We start from the raw sequence: 20,640 nt of genomic DNA, 5'->3' as shown, positions 1-20,640 counted from the left end.
CTCGCGGCCCAGGCCTAAGACCTGCAGCCTGCTTGGCCCTAAGCCTTTGAAACCCGGCCTCTGCCTACGACTGGTCTCGCCTAAAGACATCGCCCCCTTACCCTCCCTCGCAAGCTGACCAGATTTCTCACGGAAGCGCGTACCGACCTTTACTCAGCCACTTTTTTAAGTTCCTCCCCCTCAGCCGCATTCCGCCCCACCCCCCCAGCCCAAATCTAGAGCAAACTTTTCGGCGGTCCAAAGCTGCCGCGGAAACCGCTGCGGTGGGCGGAGCGAACAGGGCAGCGGGTGGGGCGTGTCTTGTGGACGGAGTTGGAGCACTCCGGAAGTTGCCTTGCCCTAGGCGCTAGAGTCAGAAAAGTGAGTCTCCAACGTTCTTCCCGGGTGGGACGCCCCTCAAGCCTCCTCCGCCCCAAGTCCTGGTAGTACCTCGGCCTTGCGGCGTAGCTCCCCAGCCTCAGTCTGACCTCCTGGCGTCGAGTTACCATCCACCTTTCCTAGGGTGCTGGCAGGCAGCCCGTTTATTGCGCGTAATGCCCTTTTCCGCATTATTCCGGAGCCCCTGAAACGCAACGGGGATTTCTTTCCCTGAATCCCCCACAGCGGCCGCCTTTCCCTGCAGCGGAGCTCAGTTAAAGGACACGAGGAGGAAAGGGAAGGCGGGAGAGAGTGTTCTAGAAAAGTGGTTCGTCCTAGGAAGAAGTGCTGCAGCTCCCCAAGAGCGAACACTTGGGAAAAGATTTTATTTCTTTGCCCCTTAAATGTTGCCCAAATTACCTAAAATGACTTCCTCAGCCATTTGTTTTTGTTTTAAAGTCGCATGAGAAAAAAGATATTTAAAATTCAGCGCTGCTCATTTTACCTTGGAGGGGACTATTCTTTTTTCCTTTGCACCTAAGGTAGACAGGGTCTTGCGACCCCCTCCCGCCCAACCCAGTGTGGGGACTTGACCAGCGCCTCCAGCCCGCCCCAGGCCCTCTCTTCCTCGTGGATTGTGTCTGGCGGGAGCGGACGAGCTGAGGCGGCGGCGCTCCCTATCGGGGCCGGAGTTCTAAGCTACCAGTGAGAGGCAGCGCCCGAAGAGACTAGCGCTTTCCCAGGTCCTTGGAAACTGCTGGGTGAGGGTCGCCGCTCGTTAGGCCTTTGGGATGTAGCAAAGCTGTAACGATGCCCTCATGCCCCAAAACGTGGGAGTGGGAGCGGTCTTGTATCTCTGCTGGGTCCGAGGAATCTGCAGGGGCGGGGAGCGCTGGGGCCCAGGGGTAATTTAATGGATTCGAAAGTTCGAGAACAAGAAGGACGGAACTGCAAAAGGCCAGAGGGGTCACAGGCCCTTCAGCTACCCTGTTTGCTCCAAAAGGCCTCGGCCCCGAGGGATCTAGAGTAGGGACCCCTGCAGCGCATCTCCTGGCCTTCCAAAATAATGTGGGAGGATCATTCAGAACTGAAGTTCACTGTTGTCCCCGGTGCGTTCGACGGGGTTCAGTTGCCCTGCCCCAACCTCGCCCCCAAGCGGCTTCTGCCCTCCAGCTCGGCTTCGGGGATCCTGAGGAGGTATACATGAGTCTGTCTGCAACCAATTGGGGAACAAGGACATTATTGCCACCTCAAGGAGAAACCGATTACTGATGGCCCCACAGCCATACCAGACGTCCCCCAACCCCTTTTCTACTTGAGGCTGGCCTACGAGCGAGGCGGAGAGGCAACTGACAAGTGAGAGCTGAGTAGTTCAGGCACAGGTAGAGCGGACGTGTTTTCCTCCCGGCACAGGAGTTTCTAGTAGAACGCCCTGTTTCCTAGCGTTTGCCGGCACCAAAATCACTGCGGTTGCCAATTAAAACAGCAAAAGGAAACACTGACCTTCCTTTCCACGAGAATCCAATAAAGCAGAAAATATCCTAATGTGTTATAACCCGGGACAATACGAAACTGTCCTTTTTAATTGTTAGTTGGGACCAGGAGCAGCTACTCGACTAAGAGTTGGAGTCAGAACATCCGCACTTTCTTAGCAAGGGCACCACATTGGACATACTCCCTGCGATTGTATGTGTGCCTAGAAACCATATATGCACGCACATTATTTGTCACCCTTTCACTGTTACCTGCCACAATTCTACTCAGTTGTTGTGGTTTGAAAACACATCCTACCCAGAGGAGAGCGCCAGTGGATCCAGTCTAGAGAGGCTACATTTACTTGTAATCCTTCCCCCTTCCTTTCCAATTTCTTTGCTGATTTTTCCCATAAGTATATAAACTGCTGGGACTTAGTATAAGCAGGCTGCTCCTCCTAACTGTGATTTGGACCATATGCTTTCTACATTCATTCCTGCTCGGGCTTTTCTTCTCGGCACTAACTGCTAACACGTTATAGTCACCTTGAAATTTCCTCTGCTATTTTCCAATTAAAAGCTTAATAGCCCTGGAAACGGAGTTCATGTGGTGAAGTTTACCATAGCTCCTTGTTCTGAAAGGCTTTCTGCTGGGATCCCATTATGTGCTTGAATAAACCCTTTCTGCAAACAGAAATGGGACTCGGGGTTGTCAGGTGTTAGGTTACAATAGACTTTGAGGCAGGGGACATTTTACTAACATAAATACAAACCTGTCCCTATAGGGAGATGTTGTCAAATACTGGGATATGGAAAACATTCCCATCAAATATGAGAAAAGGATTACTGCGCTATATCAAATGAGTATTTAGATCTCAGCCCCCAATGTGCACCGGAGTGAAACGGGCCCCGGGATTAAATAATGCTAGACTGTTTGAGTGGCAACGAGATAGGGTGGCTAGGTGACCTAGAGAGGAAAGGGGGTCGCCTTGGTAGTGAGAATGCCCCTTCAAACCCGGTGCTGAGCTGTGCTCCTTTCCTTTTAAAATTTTCTTAATTCTCAAATTCCTTATACTCCTCCGATTTGCTGACCATTTGGAGAAACCATAAGAAATTTGGCTTGAAAAAAGTCCTTCCTTCAGTGTTCCAAGAGACCTGGCGATTTCACTGCAAAAATTCCCAGATATGTGGCTCTCTATATCACTCATCACATGAAATGACTCGCTGCCAGCTCCCCACTTCCCAGCATCGGGAGCACTGGACTATAAATGACCTATCTCTCCCTCTCATCCTGAGAGCTTAAGAAATTCCTTCCAATTGTGTTTAGGGCTGTTTTCCTAAAGGCTGGAAGGAGAGGAGGGCTTAAGGTGGTGAGGGAAGGAGCAAGGCCTAGGGGTCCCTACTACAGGTGGCTTTGGGGGAAGGCCTCCCACCCAGGGCCAGTACTCCCGTGCAAGGGCTTCCTGCCCATGGCCAACCAGGTTAGCCTCCCACGATCCTCAATTCCCAGACGTGTAAGAAACGGACCGGCTTTAAGGGACATGCACACAGCTGAGATTTCTTTTTAACCTTTCTTCCTACTGTGAATCAAGGGTTGGCTGCTTGAACGCCTGGTGGGGCTTTACTTGAATTCACAACAAACACAGAGGGGTATTTTCGGGTTGCTTCCTTACTTAAGAACAGTGCAAAGAAACCTCACCTCCCCAGGGTACAAGAGCCTCGGTGCCCTCGAAGTGTCGGGCTCGAATGTGCTCTCATTTAACACTTGATTAGACCTCATCACCGGGAGATGAGCTTAGTGTATGCTATCAGAAGAATACTGACCGACGGCTCAGGACTGCCATTCCCTTGCCTCACAGTGCTATTGTGCGGCCCTGCTCCGACTGCATCCACTTGTTTTTCAGTGTTGGCTGAGGGCTTGGGGTTGGCGGCAGAGGTTGACCGACCCAGAGCTAGGTTCTCCGAGCTATGGCATTCCAAACCCGCTACTCTGAGGAGATTGCAAAGACGCAAGTAACAATGGGGTGGAGAACCTAAGGCCTCAAAGCCCCATGTCGCCCTTCAGATCCCCAAGGACGGCCCCTTGACTGAATCTAAACTTCACATCAGAAATCCTTTTATTAAAGGAATTTGTCTGTAAAATCTGGATTCAGTCAAAAGACCCTACTCAAGGATCCAGAAGGCCACAAGTGGCCCCAAGGCCACAGATTCTCTACCCCTTTGTCGCGTCTGTGGGTTAAAGGAGGGGGTAATCGTCCCATTCCTTATCCATAACTAAGTTAGAGTCCACGAGGATCTACACTGGGTGACCGGAGGCGTCTGTATGTCTCCAGTAGCTGCTGGGAGAGAGGGTTCATGATACCCGTAATTACTTAGGGGCGCTAATATGGCTTCTGAGTCGGCTCTGAAAGTTTAGATCCAGCGCCCACTAAATCCTCTATGGGAGCAATTCCCTGGCCTTTCAGGACAGAGACTTTTTAATTAAAACATGGGAAGGAAGGTAGAAAAATAAAATTAGCGTGTTGTCATCCTTGGGTCAGTAGATTTTCAAAAACATTCATTATCTTCTAGGGCACCAAAAGAGAAAAAATACGTTGCAAAAGAAAATCAAAAAAAGAGCCAAAATTTTCTCGAACCAGCACCACGCCTCCCCCAACTCCACCCGTGCCCCGGCTGCACCCTCAGCGCTCTGGTAGACTCGGGTTCTTGCAGAGGCGAGTTTCTACGGCCAAGCGTCGGAGAAATTAAAAGCGGCCTTGGGCTTGGTACTGCCAGATCAGGCCTAGAGGAGGGGAAGAGAGCGGAGGGGGACGGCCACCTCCCTTACTAGCTAACAGGCACTCACCCCCCCGTGATCCTCCCTTTCCCCGCCCCAAGTGCACCGCTGCTCTCCGGAGCGCCGCAGTCTCTCAGGCGGCAGAGAGGGCTTGGAGGAGGGGGCTGTGAGCGCCCCCGCGAGAGTGGCCTGGCTGCAGGTTGCAAGGAAGGTGAAGCGCAGGGACCCGAGAGGCGCAAGGAAGGAGGAAGGCGCGGGTGGGGAGTACAGGAGACTGGGACCCCAGGGGTGGGGGTGGCAGTAGGAGGGAGGAGGGGTTAGGGGAGGGCGGCGGAGGAGGTGCTGGGTCCGGCCGGCGCGTGAGGGAGCTGCAGACAAGCTGGCTCAGCCTTAATCTGAGCTCTCGTTCGGTCCTTGCAGCCACCGCAGCGCCTAAGCGAGGGAGGACGGACCGCCCTGGTTGCGCACACCACAACAGTCGCGGAAGGAGACGAAGCGGGCGTGGGGACTGGCTGGGCACAAGTCAGGAGGCCGGGCTGTGAGCGCCTCGGGAGCTGGAGAGAAGGCTGCTGCAACTCCAGCCTCCTCGGAACACACGCGGTCACCGGGGCTGCGGGACACCGGGCCGCGCCACTCGGAGGCCGCCCCTGAGCGGGCCTCGCAGCCCCACCATCCAGCGCCTCCTGGTCTTCTCCCGCCGGCAGCCCGCCAACCCGTCTGGGAGCCCGGGACATGAACGGCTACGGCTCCCCCTACCTGTACGTGGGCGGCCCGGTGTCACAGCCGCCGCGGGCGCCCCTGCAGCGCACGCCGAAATGTGCGCGCTGCCGCAACCACGGCGTGCTGTCCTGGCTCAAGGGCCACAAGCGCTACTGCCGCTTCAAGGACTGCACCTGCGAGAAGTGCATCCTTATCATCGAGCGGCAGCGGGTTATGGCGGCGCAGGTGGCGCTGCGCCGGCAGCAGGCCAACGAGAGCCTGGAGAGCCTCATTCCCGACTCCCTGCGCGCTCTTCCCGGGCCCTCGCCACCCGGGGATGCCGCGTCCACCCCGCAGCCTCCGCCGGTCTCGCAGGCGTCTCAGCCGCCGCCGCGCCCTGCAGTGGAGTTGGCCGCGGCCGCGGCGCTACGCTGGCCCAGCGAGCCGCAACCCGGGGCTCTGCCGGCGCAGCTCGCCAAGCCAGGTAAGAACGTCTGCAGTGTGGGAGTTGGGCCGGGGGTGACAACTTTGGAGGGTCTGCTGAGGGTCTGCGTGGGAGGCCCGAAAGCAACTTTTCAGAAAGTTGGCCTGGCCTTTTAGTCTTCAACAGCCGTCAGGCCGGTTCTTACTGTCCAGTGAGAGGTGAGAAGCTGGCGTGAGCGGCCTAAGTCTGGACCCAGCGCGGGGCCAACTCGGGCAGTCGGCGGAAAGGCGTCTGCGGCGGGCCAGATTGAGGGACTGTGTGTCGGGATCGCCGGGTGCCTTTTCCAGGTTAAAGGGAAACTGCCAAATTTAGAGGGTAAAGGGAGCCAGGCGGGTCCAAATTAAAACTCGTGCACACACAGTCGCTTTTCTGGCTTTTGGGGTGTGTGTATAATGGGTAGGTGCAGGGAAGGAGCCGAGGCCCAACGTTTGGCGGACTCCGTCCCCGCCCGGCCCAGGGGACTCGGAGCAAGGACAAGTTATCTCCAACTTGAGAGAACCCGTAGCCCTTTTACCTTTCCTCTGTGGCCTCCAGATTCTTCCAATTTGGCGAAAGAAGTTCCATTTAGGAACAACAGTAAAAAGATCCCAGAAGTCTCCTAAGCTGATTTCTTGGCCGAGAAATCTGGTGCATGTGCCCCAAATCATTGCAGAATGGCTTAGGTCCTTTAAACTATTCCCTAGGCTGCCCGCAGCATTCTTTGTGGTGTAAAGAAGTAAAAACAAAATTTGACTTCCAGTAAGGAAGGCCACTTCTGGCATATCCTTTCCCAGGTCACAGGAGGCTGGGCCCTCAGGCTGCTTAGCCTACACTTAGGTGCAAAGGCTTTCTAGGCGCTTCTCCCCTCAGGGCTTTTCTCTTTGCTGTGTTTTAGGAAGGGCAGTCTGCTCTGAGCACTGAAGGTGGGCAGATCCCCCCAACCCGTTTTTCTTGTAAGCCTCATAAGTTTGGCCCGCTCGGGTTGAATCACTTAAGTTTTCTTTTCTTCTGGGGAATCTCTAGTCTACCCTCCTGTCCAGCCAAACTGCTCCTTTGATGGCTGGAATTCAGTGAACATGTGTTTGGTGTTTCTGTTTTACTGGAGCAAATGTACAAAAGAAGAAAAAGCCCATCTCCTCAGGGAAGGGGATATGTGGAGTTAGCTGTGGGAAGGTCCAGAATGCTCCTGTAGGTAGAACAGTGCTAGAGGTGGTGTCTACAACCGTCCCCTTCCCCCACCAAGGCAGTATCCATGGCCTCTGGAGAGGCTTTCAGGAGCATGGGGCTCCTGTGTGGACCTGGGTACATGATGCAGATGCATTGATTTTGTAGGGAATTGAGAGGTAGCCTGGTAGGTCCAGTTCCACTGCCCTGTCTTCAGTTGCACTTTTCAGGCCGAGCTCTGAGAACAACCTAGGTGAAGAGTGGACTCAGGTATTTTTAAGACAGGTGTGAATTGGCTGTGCATGGATTTTTGTGGCATTTTAATCCAAGGTACGTACAAGCATTTCTCTGAAGAATGCCCCTCATTTGTCTCATCTCTTAATATTTATGGATTTGCTGTAGAGTTATGGGAGGGTGAGGAAGGATTTTTGTTTTTCTCCCTTAGGAGAAAAACAGGTAACTAGAAGAGTTTGGTCTCAGCTCTCCAAGTGGATCCAAGCCAATATCTTTTCTTAATTTTTCAATTTCCAGTTTCCCGAGTTGTATTTCTTGCAGGACCAGGGCAAGCGTCTGAGTTAATGCCACTGTAGCATTTTGCAGTGGCCCGGTGCCCAGCAGCACTCTTGAAACAGGGCATTGGCTTCTGTAGTTCTTGTTCAGGAGGGGATTCTTTTCACATCATATGTTCCTCAAACTATTCCTTGGGATAGCCAAAGTTCATGGTTTCTAAAGAGTCACAAAACCCAAAACAACCTGGTGAGAGGAATGAGGACAGGAAGGAAGGCGAAGTAGCAGCAGCAGCAGGAAACATGCTTTTGGAGACTAAAAAAGGATTTCAACTGAACCAACCAGACCTGGTGCTTTTCTCTTTTACTCCCATCAAGTATCTAGAGATCACCTGAGCCTTCTAAATCAAAAACAAGTAGTTGCAAAGGAGAATAGAATTTATCATAATGAAAGATGAACGTGATGACTTTGGAGGACTGAGCCATCAGGGTCATTTTCCAGCCTGTCACCCCACATACCATGTACATTTATTTTCACAAGTTTTTGTTTTCTACTTTCAGTTGATTTGACTTATAATTCCATTATTTAAAAAAAATTGGGGATGTGGGAGGAGGGCAGGACTAGAACAGATAATTGTTTTCCATTAGGAAGAGGAGTATACAAGTGGATCTGTTCTGTGCAGTGTTTGGAGAGAGAGATTCCGTTTGTGGTTTAAGTTGGAGAAAATTGTTGAATGAGAACTGCCTGTTGCTTTATGCATTGTACCTTTTTCGAAGTTGTTTTGATAATGTATTTGTATGTAATATACCATGGGTACTTAGAAAAATATCAGATACTCCTAGCTGTGTAGCTCACTGCATGTAGAGAGTTAGTGAAGCTCTATCGGAATAGTAGGTCCATATATAGGGTAAGTGCACAGCCTGTCAGGAATCTGACAAATCCTGTAGTAGATCTGTTTCTGTGTGAACTTTGATTTTACAATGTGGTTGGTCTTTTGGCAGAGCAAAGGGCCTCTTTATTACGTAAATTTGGAGTGATTTTATTTTCTTATATAAAAAAGCACCATGGAATCCTTTTCTTCTCCAGTAATCTTTGAGAAAAGCACGTGCTTTAAGGAACAGTATGTTTGCTGGACACTACTAGAGAAAGACCACTCAATTCAGGGAGTGACATGCTAGCACAAAACTCAAGTTTTTTTTTAACAGGAAGAAATCTTACTAAAATTCTGCTTCAGATTCTTTAAAGGAATAGAGGTGATTTTATTTAATGATATAGTATGTGGAATATTCTTTTCTGTGTAATAGTGGTTTTAAGGAGAACTTTCATATTCTACTGGTTATTACTTATAGCTATGGATTGAAATATTCTTTTTTCTTTTTGAACATAAATTTCTCCTGTTCCTTGATTATTATATGTGATTGGCTTGGGATTATTAGATTTTGATTGAAATCTAAAAATTCTAATTTAAGCTTATATATACACATGAATGAAATTATTCTCCTAAATTTCTTCTACACTTTCCTTATACTTCTTTCCATGAAAATATAATAGGAAGCATGAACATCTTTCAGCTGTGTGTATCTGAATCAGCAGTCTCAACCAGCCAAGCCAGCCTTTCAGGACAGGCGCAAAGCTGAGGGAATTTAAGGGTCAAGTGCAAGGTGAAAAGCTGAAGTTATATTCTTGTGTTGTGGCTCCCTTCCCCACCCCCAACTTTTCCTCCAGGAGAGTGTCCTGGGTCACTTCAGCCTGTGGTGCCTGGAGAGGAAAGATTTGTAGCAATAGATTTTTCTTAGGTTTATGTCTGCCGTTGGGAAAAAAAAATAGGTACACAAATTTGCCTGTAGTCCCAGCTACTTGGGAGGCTGAGGCAAGAGAATCGCTTCAGCCCAGGAGTTGGAGGTGCTGTGAGCTGTGTAACGCCATGGCACTCTACCGAGGGCGATAAGGTGAGACTCTGTCTCTACAAAAAAAAAAAAAAAAATGCTTTTAAAGGAAAAAAAATTGGTTAGGAATAAGAGAACAAGATCAAATAGAAAAACAGGGTCTTCTTTCTTATTTATTTCTTCTAAAAGAGAATGAATGAAATGTCTATAGGGAGAGGAGTTAGGAGATTTTGGGAAACTGTGTTTGTTTTACTTTGCCTCTTCTGGCACCGCCTAGTATCTTATACTTCCTCTGGGCATTTTAGCTCCAGACCTGCTTGGTCTGCTGCTGCTTATTTTTCAGTTTTAATCTCCACCCCCCAAAAGAGAAGCATCTGCGAGTATAATGGGTGTTAGAGAACATTCATCTAGGCCAGGGTGGGAAACTGTGTAACTGTATAGTTGGAGCAAATGAAAAAGTGGTAAAAGACCTAAAAGCTACTTAGGGAGTATACCTATTAATTTTTAAAATGGAGTCTGGTTTTAAGAGGGCTTGATGTGAGGCAAGGGGCCTGAGTTGCACTTTAAAAACCAAAAATCAATCAAATAAAAAGGAAAATCCACACTGGCACTTCTGGGCTCTTCCAAACCTTCCCCTGCAGTTGGCTCTTAAGCGGTAGGATGTCCGCCCTGGATGAATTTTCTGGGCTCTCGGCCCTGCGGGTTTGTGCAGGGTTGCGTGCTGGCAGCGGGATGGGGACCCTGGCCGTGGTGAGGGGGGTGCTTTCCCTTTCCTGGGCCAAGGTATTGGAAAGTTGTTCCAGAGTGCAGATGGTGGGACCTGCCGCCTGTCTCCTTTCTAGCGGCTCCGGTTCCTTCCTGGCTAGCTCTTGGCAACTCCGGAATCTCTGGGCTGTGTACCCACTTTCCCACGTTCTACCACTTGGGCCACCGCTCCTTCTCTGATTGTCCCGAGCTTCCCTACCATCTCCTTGCAAAGCAGGAGCCTTAAGGCTGGTTGCCAAATTTAGCAACAAACATGCAAACAAACAAAAAACAGGATGCCAAATACTGCATGGGACACTCATACTAACAATTAGTCATGATGATCTGAAGTTCAAATTTAAGTAGACATTCTTATTTTATCTGGCGACCCTTGGCCTCGGGCTTCCCCTCCCAGCTCCAGTCGCCCTGCTGGACATCCCTTGGCATGGGGGTCGCTTGTGCTGTGCCTCTCCCAGCTGCTGCTTACTCTCTGCAGAGCAGAGCTGCCCAGGACTGCGTAAGGGAAGCGTTGGTGTTCATCTTGTCGATCTGAGAACAGAGGGGCCAGGAAAAAATGAGTGTGACCCAAGTCTAGGAACCAGAGTTCCACTGCCACCAGGAAAAGACTCCTCCTCCCCCAAACACACTCCCTGATGTTATAAATCTGGTAAATAGCCGTGCTCTCGACTTACACAACCAACTTTTCTTTTCCCTGATGGATGAACTCCTGGGTTTAAAAGATTACAGTAATCACAGGAGGACAGTGTAAATCGAATCTGATAGCAATAACTTTCAGAGAAGGTCAGGCTGAAGTGAAATGTTACTAAGCAACAGGCATTTTGTTTGCAAAATACAATCAAAGAGCATTGATGAGAAATTCTTTGCTGCAGCCAGTCAGCACTTTCTGCTAACAGCTTTACAGAGGGAAAGGAAGTGAATCTTCATAAATCAAAGTCCCTGGAGGACTTGGAGCCCCTTTCTGGAAATGTTGCACTTCTTCCTGACAGGGAGGAGGACAGAGTAAAAATCTATTTGCCTGCCTGCCTGCTCTTTGCTTTTCTTCCCTTCTTCCTCCCATCTTGCTTGCTTCTTCTCTTGGCTTTCCCCTTTTAACCTGTTGCAGCCACTTAGCCATTAGTTGCTCAGGTCTTTGGACCCGCTTGTCTAGGCCTCTGTGGCTCTGGTGGCATATGCATGGGTACACATAGCAGAGGTGGTAGAATCACAGGTCCAGTAGAATTATGTCATGTTTTTCTCAAAGTCCCACCTTGCCGTGAGGAGTCATTTCCTTTCTTGGGCAATGCATACTACTGTTCTTAGAAAGGAAACTAAAATAACTAGGTGGATTTGGGGGGATTTCTTTTGCAGTTTATTATATAAACAGCTACGAAAAAGCACAATCAAGTACCAAGTAACAACAATATATTGTATTATGAAAAAACTTAACGCTCAGTATGTCAGTTCTGTACAGCATCTCTAATCTCTTGATTCCAGTAACTAGGCAGACACAGATTTTACAAAGTTGGGATCCAGTGCCACTGATAATTACTTTGTTTAGTCCAGTATGTATATTTGCAGTACCCATAGTCTTTATATGTAAATGTTTACAACAATGTTCTCTACTGTGACGTCACCATAGTCTGCCCAGCTGTTGTCTTTTGAGTCACTTGCTATGTTCCACTGTAAAATATCACTACTATGCAGATAACTTGAAATTTTGCAAAAGATTAGTTAGTAAACTGTAAGCCTCTCAATATCCAAGAAGTAATTCTTTTATCATCTCTACATAATCTTATCTAGCACAGAACCTGGGGGCATAGTAAGGGATTTAAGGGTATTTGTTAAATGGACATTGTTGTTAAATACCAAATAAATACATAGATTTATGGGTAATTTCACCTCCGCTTCTTGAAAAGTGCTCCCTTCTGAGTAAAGAAAGAGAGCAAAACTAAATTTTGCAAGACATGCAAAGTTTACATTTGCAGGCCATACTTCCTTTTTTTTTTTAAGCTCAAGGCAACCTCAAACTCCTAGACTAAAGCAATCTTCTTATCTCCCAAGTAGCTGAAACTACAGGCATGAGGCACCACACCAGCTACTTTTCCAATTTTTAGTAGAGACAGGGGTCTTATTCTTGCTCAGGCTGGTCTCCAACTCCTGAGCTCAAGGGATCCTCCAGCCTCAGCCTCCCTGAGTGCTAGGATTATAGGTGAAGTTGGATCATACTTTTTCATTCCAGCCCTTGCTATACCAATGTCTCCCCAAAGACAGTCAGACAGAGATTCTGTCTCAGTCAGAGATTCATTCCCTGATATACTTCAGATTGTTATGATTCATCACTATGTGAGATAAAGCTAGCAACAGAAGTGTACAAAGCCTGTCTCCTGTTAGAATTCTGAGAAATGGTCCCTTCTAGAAGTCCCATTCTACCTGGGCTCCTTCCCTGCCATTGCTGATTTGTGTGTGTTGGAAACTACCTGTCAGGGCCCTGTTATTTACAGATGTGTTCCTCAAAGCTCAAGTGAATGAACGAGGACATGACAATCTATGTTTCAAAGTGCACAATGTGAATGAAAAATTGTCCAGAGACTTAAGCTAGGAAATTCTCCTCTCTATGCCAGAATTTTTGTGTTTTCATTCTGTGTATAAGACATATCTTGTTCTGATAAATATATTTAGGTAGAAAGGATAAAAACCACAACATCTAAGTCAGAAAGATTTTCTGTTTTTATGTGTTTTGAGCAGAATGCTTTACAAATTGTGGTGGGCTATCTTAAAATACGTATGAATACATAAATTTTTTTATTGGACTCTATATTTTCATATGAAAAAATCCTCTAAAGGAAGCTATATTTTGTACATTAATTTTATATTGGAAGTCACTTTCGTGAGCATTCATTCTCTCCTTCCTTAAAAGTTTTATAGCTAAAAAAAGGTCTTATCGCTATCTTATGGCATATCTATTTTGAAGTTGGTGGTACTATTATTCACAGAAAAAAATTTCTTCTTAGTTGAATATCTACTTTTAAAAACCTTTACTATTTGTATCAGGGATGGCTGTGAGTGTTTCTACCTTATGAAATGTGAAATTGAAAAGTCAATATTTAGGAAGATTTTAAAAGCTTTTATATGTTTAGCGATAGAAATAGCAGATTCTATCACTTTCAATAACTAATTTGCAATTACCAGATAAAATTGACTTCCCCCTTTTTGACTTCATAGTTTTTATTTTTTTGCACCTACATAATAGGGGTAAAATTATTATTTAATAATAATAGATATTATTAAGATATTTAGATATTATTATATAAATAATATTTAGATAATAATTTTATTAAAATTATTATCTTATACTTTATGTTCCAAGAATTAGGGTCTCAGTTTCAAGAAGAGAGAGAGGGCAGAGTATTTCAGAGGAGTATTTCCCGTTTCATTTCTTTAGTTGGCAGTTTCATGTTTCTATATCTAGAAAGGCCTTTGTGTTTTGAACCAACTAGAAGATTTGTAAAGTTCATTTAGGAAAAAATCTGGAGACGTAAAGAAACACCTGTTATTAAATTACACTTTGTCACTGGGCTCAAAACTCACCCTCTATAATTACTTGTGAAAGTCCGTTTATGATAGAATAGTTTACAATACATTTAGTTAATAGGTACAGAAATGCAACCAATTCTAGACACCATAGTGCCACAGAATTGCAGGGACTGCATAATGTGCCCTTCAGAAATAACTGTTAGGTGAAGAGTTATTCTTAGTGCAAGGCCAGTTTTGAAACCCCAATAGCAGTGGATTTTGATGGGGATTCTTTCTGCTCACCCAACATCCTTTAACAGGATTTTATGTGCGGTTACAGGTGTGTTCCACTTGTTGGATTTATTCAGCATCTTCTGTCTTCCCTTAGAACACAGACTAAACAGTGCTGAACTTGGTTGGAACACCCTGAATTTGTAGATTTGATTCCTGTGACATACTGTTAGCTTTTCGCACTTTTTGGGCTGTAGCTTGGACACCCAGGTGGAGAGCCGATCAGCCCAGAAAATCTGTAGAGAGAGTACAGATGATTCAGCACAGTCTATTACTACTTCTTGACAAGTAACCAGAAGCGTGTTATGCACTGGCATGTCCCAGTAGCAGGTGCAAGAGGTAACAACAAAACTAGAAAGTGGCCTTTCCAGTCTAGGGGTTCACAGTTGCTGAACAAGCTGGCACCCATTTAAGATTCTACTGTTGTCTGTTCTACAGAATTTAGGAAACTGGGCACAAAAGTGGAATTTGATGTTGTCAGACGTATAATCCTGCTCTCCAGTGTTCAGTTGATTGGGACGGTGTATCTGTTGCCACCTTGGAAAAACTCCATTTTTATAATGGTAGATTCATTAGATTAGTCCCAGATTTCTCTTTAACTGTGGAGCCTGAAGTGTGCTGTCAAAGAGTGAATTTGGTTGACAAACTTGAAAAAATGTTTCCACCTGTTTTTTTAGTGTTTGAAACTCATCCAAAGTGAGGAAAGTTTACTTTTTAAAACACAAAGCTTGCTGGGTTGTGGTGGTTTATGCTTGTAATTTTGGCAACTTGGGAGGCTGAGGCAGGAGGATCCCTTGAGTCCAGAAATTTTTTTTTGAGACAGAGTCTCCCTATGTCACCCTGGGTAGGGTGCCATGGCCTCATAGCTTATAGCAACCTCAAACTCTTAGGCTCAAGTGATTCTTTTGCCTCAGCCTCCCAAGTAGCTGGGACTACAGGCACCCGCCACAATGCCCAGCTATTTTTTTGTTATAGTTGTCATTGTTTGGCAGGCCTGGGCTGGGTTCAAACCCACCAGCTCTGGTGTATGTGGCTGGCACTCTGACCACTGTGCTACAGGCACAGAGGCTGAGTCCAGGAGTTTGAGATCAGTTTGGGCAACATAGCAAAACTCTTTCTCTAAGAAAAAAATTCCAAGCTATTTTTAAGTTCACATATTTAAAAATTAGTTGAGGTTTTAGTTTTCTAGCTATGCTTAGACTGTATCTTTAGTTCCCAAAGCCCAGTTGTTTCTTGCTTTAAAAAAATCTCACCATCCTCTATATTGCTATGATAGTCATTTTTTTCTTTTTTTATTGTAGTAAAATATAGATAACATAAATTTTACCATTTTAGCCATTTTTTGATATGTGGTTCAGCAGCATTAGGTGAATTCACAGTTGTGTGCAGTTCTCACCATCCATCTCTAGAATGTTTTTATCATTCTAACTGAAACTCCGTAACCACCGTTCCGTTTTCTGTCTCTGTGAATTTGCCCGTTCCTGGTGTCTCATATATGTGGAATCATGTCAAGTTTGTCCTTTTGTGTCTGCCTTACTTCACTTAGCATAATGTCCTCAGGGTTCAGCCATGTCGTCGTACGGGTCAGAATTTCATTCCTTTTTGAGGCTGAATAATATCCTCTAGAGGCATGTACCTCATTTCATGTGTCCATTCACAGCTCGATAGACACTTGGGTTGCTTCTACCTTCGGCTCTGTGACAGTGCTGCGATGAACCTTGATGTATAAGGTGCATCGTGTCTGATGCTTACCCTGCTTGGCCCTGTTTGCTTTCCCCTACACCATTTTCCTATGTCCGCAACTAGATAAAAAAGTCCGCAAGGTAGGGGTGAGTGTTATACTTCCTGGTATTTTCCACCCTTTATTCTGTTCCTCTCAGTATCTTGCATAGTTCAGGGATTTAGGTATTTGATGCTGGTAATAATAGATAATATATTTAAAAAGTTAAAGAAATAAGGAACCTGTTTAGAGGTACATAGTATTTAAAATATTATCTTATGTCTGTATTTAAATAGGGAGGATACTGGACTTGTTTTCCTAAGCTCCAGTTGTGTGCTCTCCTTAGTGCTGAGTTAACCTAACCATCACTGCCACTCATGCTTGAATATTTAATAGTAGAGTAATAGCCAAGAGGTATGTATGAGGTCAAGAGTTAAGAAAATTTAAATAGGCCTAGCTAATTAGAATGGAAATCTATAATTTTTTTTTTTTTTCTCTCTCTCTCTCACTTCGGGAGAGTGCTGCAGCATCATAACTCACAGCAACCTCAAACTCTTGGGCTTAAGTGATCCTCTTGCCTCAGCCTCCCAAGAAGCTGAGACTCCAGGTACCTGCCACAATGCCCGGCTATTTTTAAAGATGAGGTCTCACTCTGGCTCAGGCTGGTCTTGAACCTGTGAGTTTGGGCATTCCACCCACCTTGGCCTCCCAGAGTGCTAGGCATGAGCCATGGTGCCTGTCCTGAAATCAATAGGTTTTTTGGTTGTTGTTTTTCTTGTTTGGATCAAGGGCATAGAGTTCAAATACTGTATTAACGTAGAAGGGTAAAGCTGGCTCTCCTGTCCTAGGAAGTTGTAGGAGAGAATATGTCAAATTTCTCTTAACAAAGTAGTGTTTTGTGCATTCCAGAGCCATTACAGGAAACAAAAATGGCTTTATAAGTGTGGGCTAAATATGAACCCCACATTGGAAACCTTATATTTTACATTGAAAAAAAGAAGCCGTTTAAGTAAGAATTCATATCAGATTTATGATTGAAAGTTGTACTAATGTAATTTGAGAACATTTTAAAATGTATTAATGCTTGGCACATATTTATGGCTTTGTGAAAAACCAAAGTTTTGTGAATTGTATTTGAGATACATCCCAGATTAGAAGAATGTTCCATAAATGGGCCTTTGTTTAAGGCTTTTAAAATAAACAACAACAAATAGGAGGGGCTGGTTTCTGGAAGCTGCTTGCATGAAATTTCACCGGCTGGCTATCTGCACATAATCAGGTATACCCGGGGACAGGGTGACAATGAGGTTATTCAGGCAGGCTGGTAAGAAACACCAGCAAACCAATTGTTTACAACCCAACAACTGGTTTATTAAAAATTTTCATCTTTACATCAGTTACCCTGGTTTTGAGTAGCCACAGCCAGTATGTGTTTTTAAAAAGGATAACAATTTATTTGTATAGAGCTTGCTAATAAAAATTATGTTCCTTTATTGTGAAGGTCTGTTAGAATGTCCAACTGCAAGACAAACCATGATAGCTACTCTTCTCTGCCTGCTTAGCCCCTTGGGAGTAATATCTTAGATCAAAATGCCATGTTTGTAACTACCCTGTTTCCCCGAAAATAAGACTGTGTCTTATTGTAAGGTGTGCTCCCAAAGATGCGCTAGGTCTTATTTTCAGGGGACGTCTTATCTTTCCTGTAAGTAGGTCTTATTTTCAGAGGATGTCTTATTTTCGAGGAAACAGGGTAGTTTACTTCATAGTGAATCTGTTTTATTTGGGAAGCAGTCAATCTGCTCCCCCTCCTTTTATTATAATTCAGAAAGGTATCTTCGAGTCCTTTCCTAACAAAGCAGTTCACACACTTCTTGCCATGCTGGTCCTGGAGTTATGGGTGCATTGTTGCACTGACAGATAATGTTCCCATGCAGTTTCATAGACCCTTTCCAGCCATTTTCTTCTCCAGCAACCTGTCCCACCATCTGGAATTCATTACTGGTTTTGTTTGCCCTCTAGTGCAAGTTGGAGGCAACCAATTTTGCCAGTCCCTCTTTCTAGGAACTATTTCAATCCATACAGATGTCCTTCATTCACATCCGCAATTGCACATGGTCATCTGATGACAATACTGATTGGGTTTATGAGACATTTAACATAAAATCAGCCAATGGGAAAATGGATTTGGAATATTAAAATTCCCTGTGGGTATCTCGTGCCCTAGCTGGTCCCTAGATCACAGTGGGGTACCTCATCTGCAGAGGAGGAACTGGAAGATGAGCCTGAGCTCATTTACTGCTTTTTCCTGGGCTTTTCCACATGTCTCCTCCAGCCCCATGGAGCCTCCCTGTTTAGACTGCGACTGCTGTGAAAGCCATGTCTCCTGTGGTGATAGGTTCCTGTAGCCATTCTGTGTTTAAGGCAGGCTTTCTTGTTCCACACAGCATTCTCAGAAGTGACTCTTGTTTCCGCATCTTTATTTATAGGTTTTGTGTTTTTATTGTCACTTGCCAATGACATAGTTTGTATTTTTTTTTTTGAGGTGTGCAGTATATTATAACCCACTGGGATGCACTTTCTCTTCCAAAAAGCTGTGTACAGCTCCCTTCTGAGCACATATGTTCCCCTTTATGCACATAAGGAAAGGATTAACCCGGCTGTTCTCTGTTTTTCAGATCTGACTGAAGAACGGCTTGGGGACGGCAGCTCGGGAGACAACACGGAGGCCTTCAGCGACAAAGACGCTGACCCGAGGAGCTCCCCAGATGCAGTCAAGAGTAAGAGCTGCTTCACCCCCGAGAGCCCTGAGATAGTGTCTGTGGAGGAAGGGGGCTATGCTGGCCAGAAAAACGGAGGCAACCCCGAGAGCCACCCCGACAGCCCCAAGTACCATACCGAGCAGAATCACCTCCTGATTGAGGGCCCATCTGGGACTGTTTCTCTGCCCTTCAACTTGAAAGCCAACAGACCACCACTCGAAGTGTTAAAAAAAATATTCCCCAACCAGAAGCCAACTGTGCTGGAGCTCATCCTCAAGGGCTGCGGGGGGGACCTGGTGAGCGCCGTGGAAGTCCTTCTGTCCAGCCGATCTTCAGTCCCGGGAGCAGAGCGGACTGCGGCAGAGCCAGAGAGTCTCGTGCTGCCCTCCAACGGGCACATCTTTGAACACACTTTGAGCTCTTACCCCATCTCCTCTTCGAAATGGTCTGTGGGGTCGGCCTTTCGGGTCCCAGACACCTTGAGGTTTTCTGCTGACTCGAGTAATGTCGTCCCCAACCCCCTGGCGGTGCCTCTGCAGCACCCTTTTCCGCAGCCACCCCGGTACCCGCTGATGCTGAGGAATACTTTGGCGAGAAACCAGTCCAGTCCCTTTTTGCCCAACGATGTCACCCTGTGGAATACTATGACGCTGCAGCAGCAGTATCAGCTGAGGTCCCAGTATGTCAGTCCTTTCCCCAGTAACTCTGCCAGCGTCTTCAGGAGCTCGCCCGTCCTCCCTGCCCGGGCCACAGAAGACCCTCGGATCTCCATTCCGGACGACGGGTGTCCAATTGTGTCAAAGCAGTCTATTTACACCGAGGACGACTTTGACGAGAGGTCTGACTCCTCGGACTCCAGAATACTCAACACCTCATCTTAAAGCGGTGCCGGATGGGTGGCGGCCAGGTGACAATTTCTATGCATTTGGACCCTGGGGTACCTGAGGAGAGGCCACATGTCCTGTATACCCTTTCCTTCTGTTTGACAAAGTGGCTGTGCTTGATTCTATACATTAGCAATAAAAACATAACTTATTTAATTTCTTGCACTTCACTGGAAAATGCCAAATAGCTCTGTCCTGTGGCTTTAGTGCTGAATGTTCATTATAAAAGAGAGTCTCATGCTAAGAATAGTTTTGGGAGGGCTAGGTCCATGGAAGATTTATTTGGGGGTATAAAACTGAAGGTCGGCCTTGCACCCAAACTCAAATCTGGAATGTTAAATAAAATAGTATACTTGAATACAGTTTTGTCAAAGAGGATTCCTCAGGATCTGGGAACCTAAAGGATGTGGTTCAGTTGCAAATGGACTATGCACAGGGACATTATATTTCTATGCTAAAACTCCTCATTGCATTTTAAAGAGAGATGCACTCAAGACTAAACTGCTCATATGCTTATTTAAGCTTGGACAGTTTTCAGAGACAACTCCATTAAGAATTATATTCTTTTCACATGGCTGAATCGAAACATGTGTAATGTCGATGTAAAACCAATCAGAGCTGTGAACTGCATGAAATGTATTGTGAAATGAACACAAGATTAAGCTTTGTCAGGTTAATGTAGCATGCTAAGGACTCTAGAAAAAATAAACTAAGAGATGATCTTGATTTATGTCATTTCTACTTGTGGAAAGGGGATGTCTAAAAATAGAAACTTGAAGTAAAAGCTACTTACTAATACATGAGCCAGGAGTCAAAGTAAATGAGACATTCCCTGAGAAATATGATTGGTAAAGTTTAGGACAGAATTTGTTTAAGAGTCGAGTTCATTCATTCCCTCCCTTCATTCAGTTCTTCAGCAGATACTTCCTGAGTGTCTCCTGGTGTGTAAGACAATATGCTTTCTGTGTTACTGTCCAGTTTACCTAGCCATGAGTCTAAGATAGGCCAGGATTATAATGGAGAATCACCTTAAAAACAGGGAAAATAAAAAACTACCAACAATGAACAGTGAAGTGTGGGAAGGCTTTGCCTTCAGGATACAGACATGCATTCCCTCATTCTCACTTGGAGAAGATAGAATTCTGGTTTCATACAAAACATTGGCAACCAAAGCTTTGTTCCTTCATTTTAAAAGCATTCTTGGGTGTGCTACATATGGCAAACTTCCTGCTCCCATATTATTTAAGAGAGAGTTTTCAAACAGTAACATTTGGTGGGCCCACACCAACCTCTTCTCTGACTTAACTGTTTCCCTTCTTCAAAGTGCTGGAAAGGTAAGAAGACTGTTCAGTTCAGACAATAAACTTACGAATGCGGAAGGGAAAGTAAATAAGGAAATAAATAA

General features: G+C 45.8%; 1 protein-coding gene across 1 annotated transcript; it reads left to right on the top strand.

The window, feature by feature from the left end:
* The first annotated feature begins 4,975 nt into the window (after window positions 1–4,975).
* DMRT3 (doublesex and mab-3 related transcription factor 3) lies at window positions 4,976–19,955 on the top strand. The gene is made up of 2 exons (XM_053564602.1): window positions 4,976–5,788; window positions 18,268–19,955. Exons 1-2 carry the CDS (start codon window positions 5,338–5,340, stop codon window positions 19,230–19,232), a joined length of 1,416 nt encoding a protein of 471 aa, XP_053420577.1. The 5' UTR covers window positions 4,976–5,337; the 3' UTR covers window positions 19,233–19,955.
* Window positions 19,956–20,640: the final 685 nt, after the last annotated feature.

Source organism: Nycticebus coucang, chromosome 2, assembly GCF_027406575.1.
Source record: "Nycticebus coucang isolate mNycCou1 chromosome 2, mNycCou1.pri, whole genome shotgun sequence".
NCBI classification, from domain to species: Eukaryota; Metazoa; Chordata; class Mammalia; order Primates; family Lorisidae; genus Nycticebus; species Nycticebus coucang.
The sequence above is the reverse complement of the archived record's forward strand: the minus strand, read 5'-3'. Positions and strand labels throughout refer to the sequence as shown.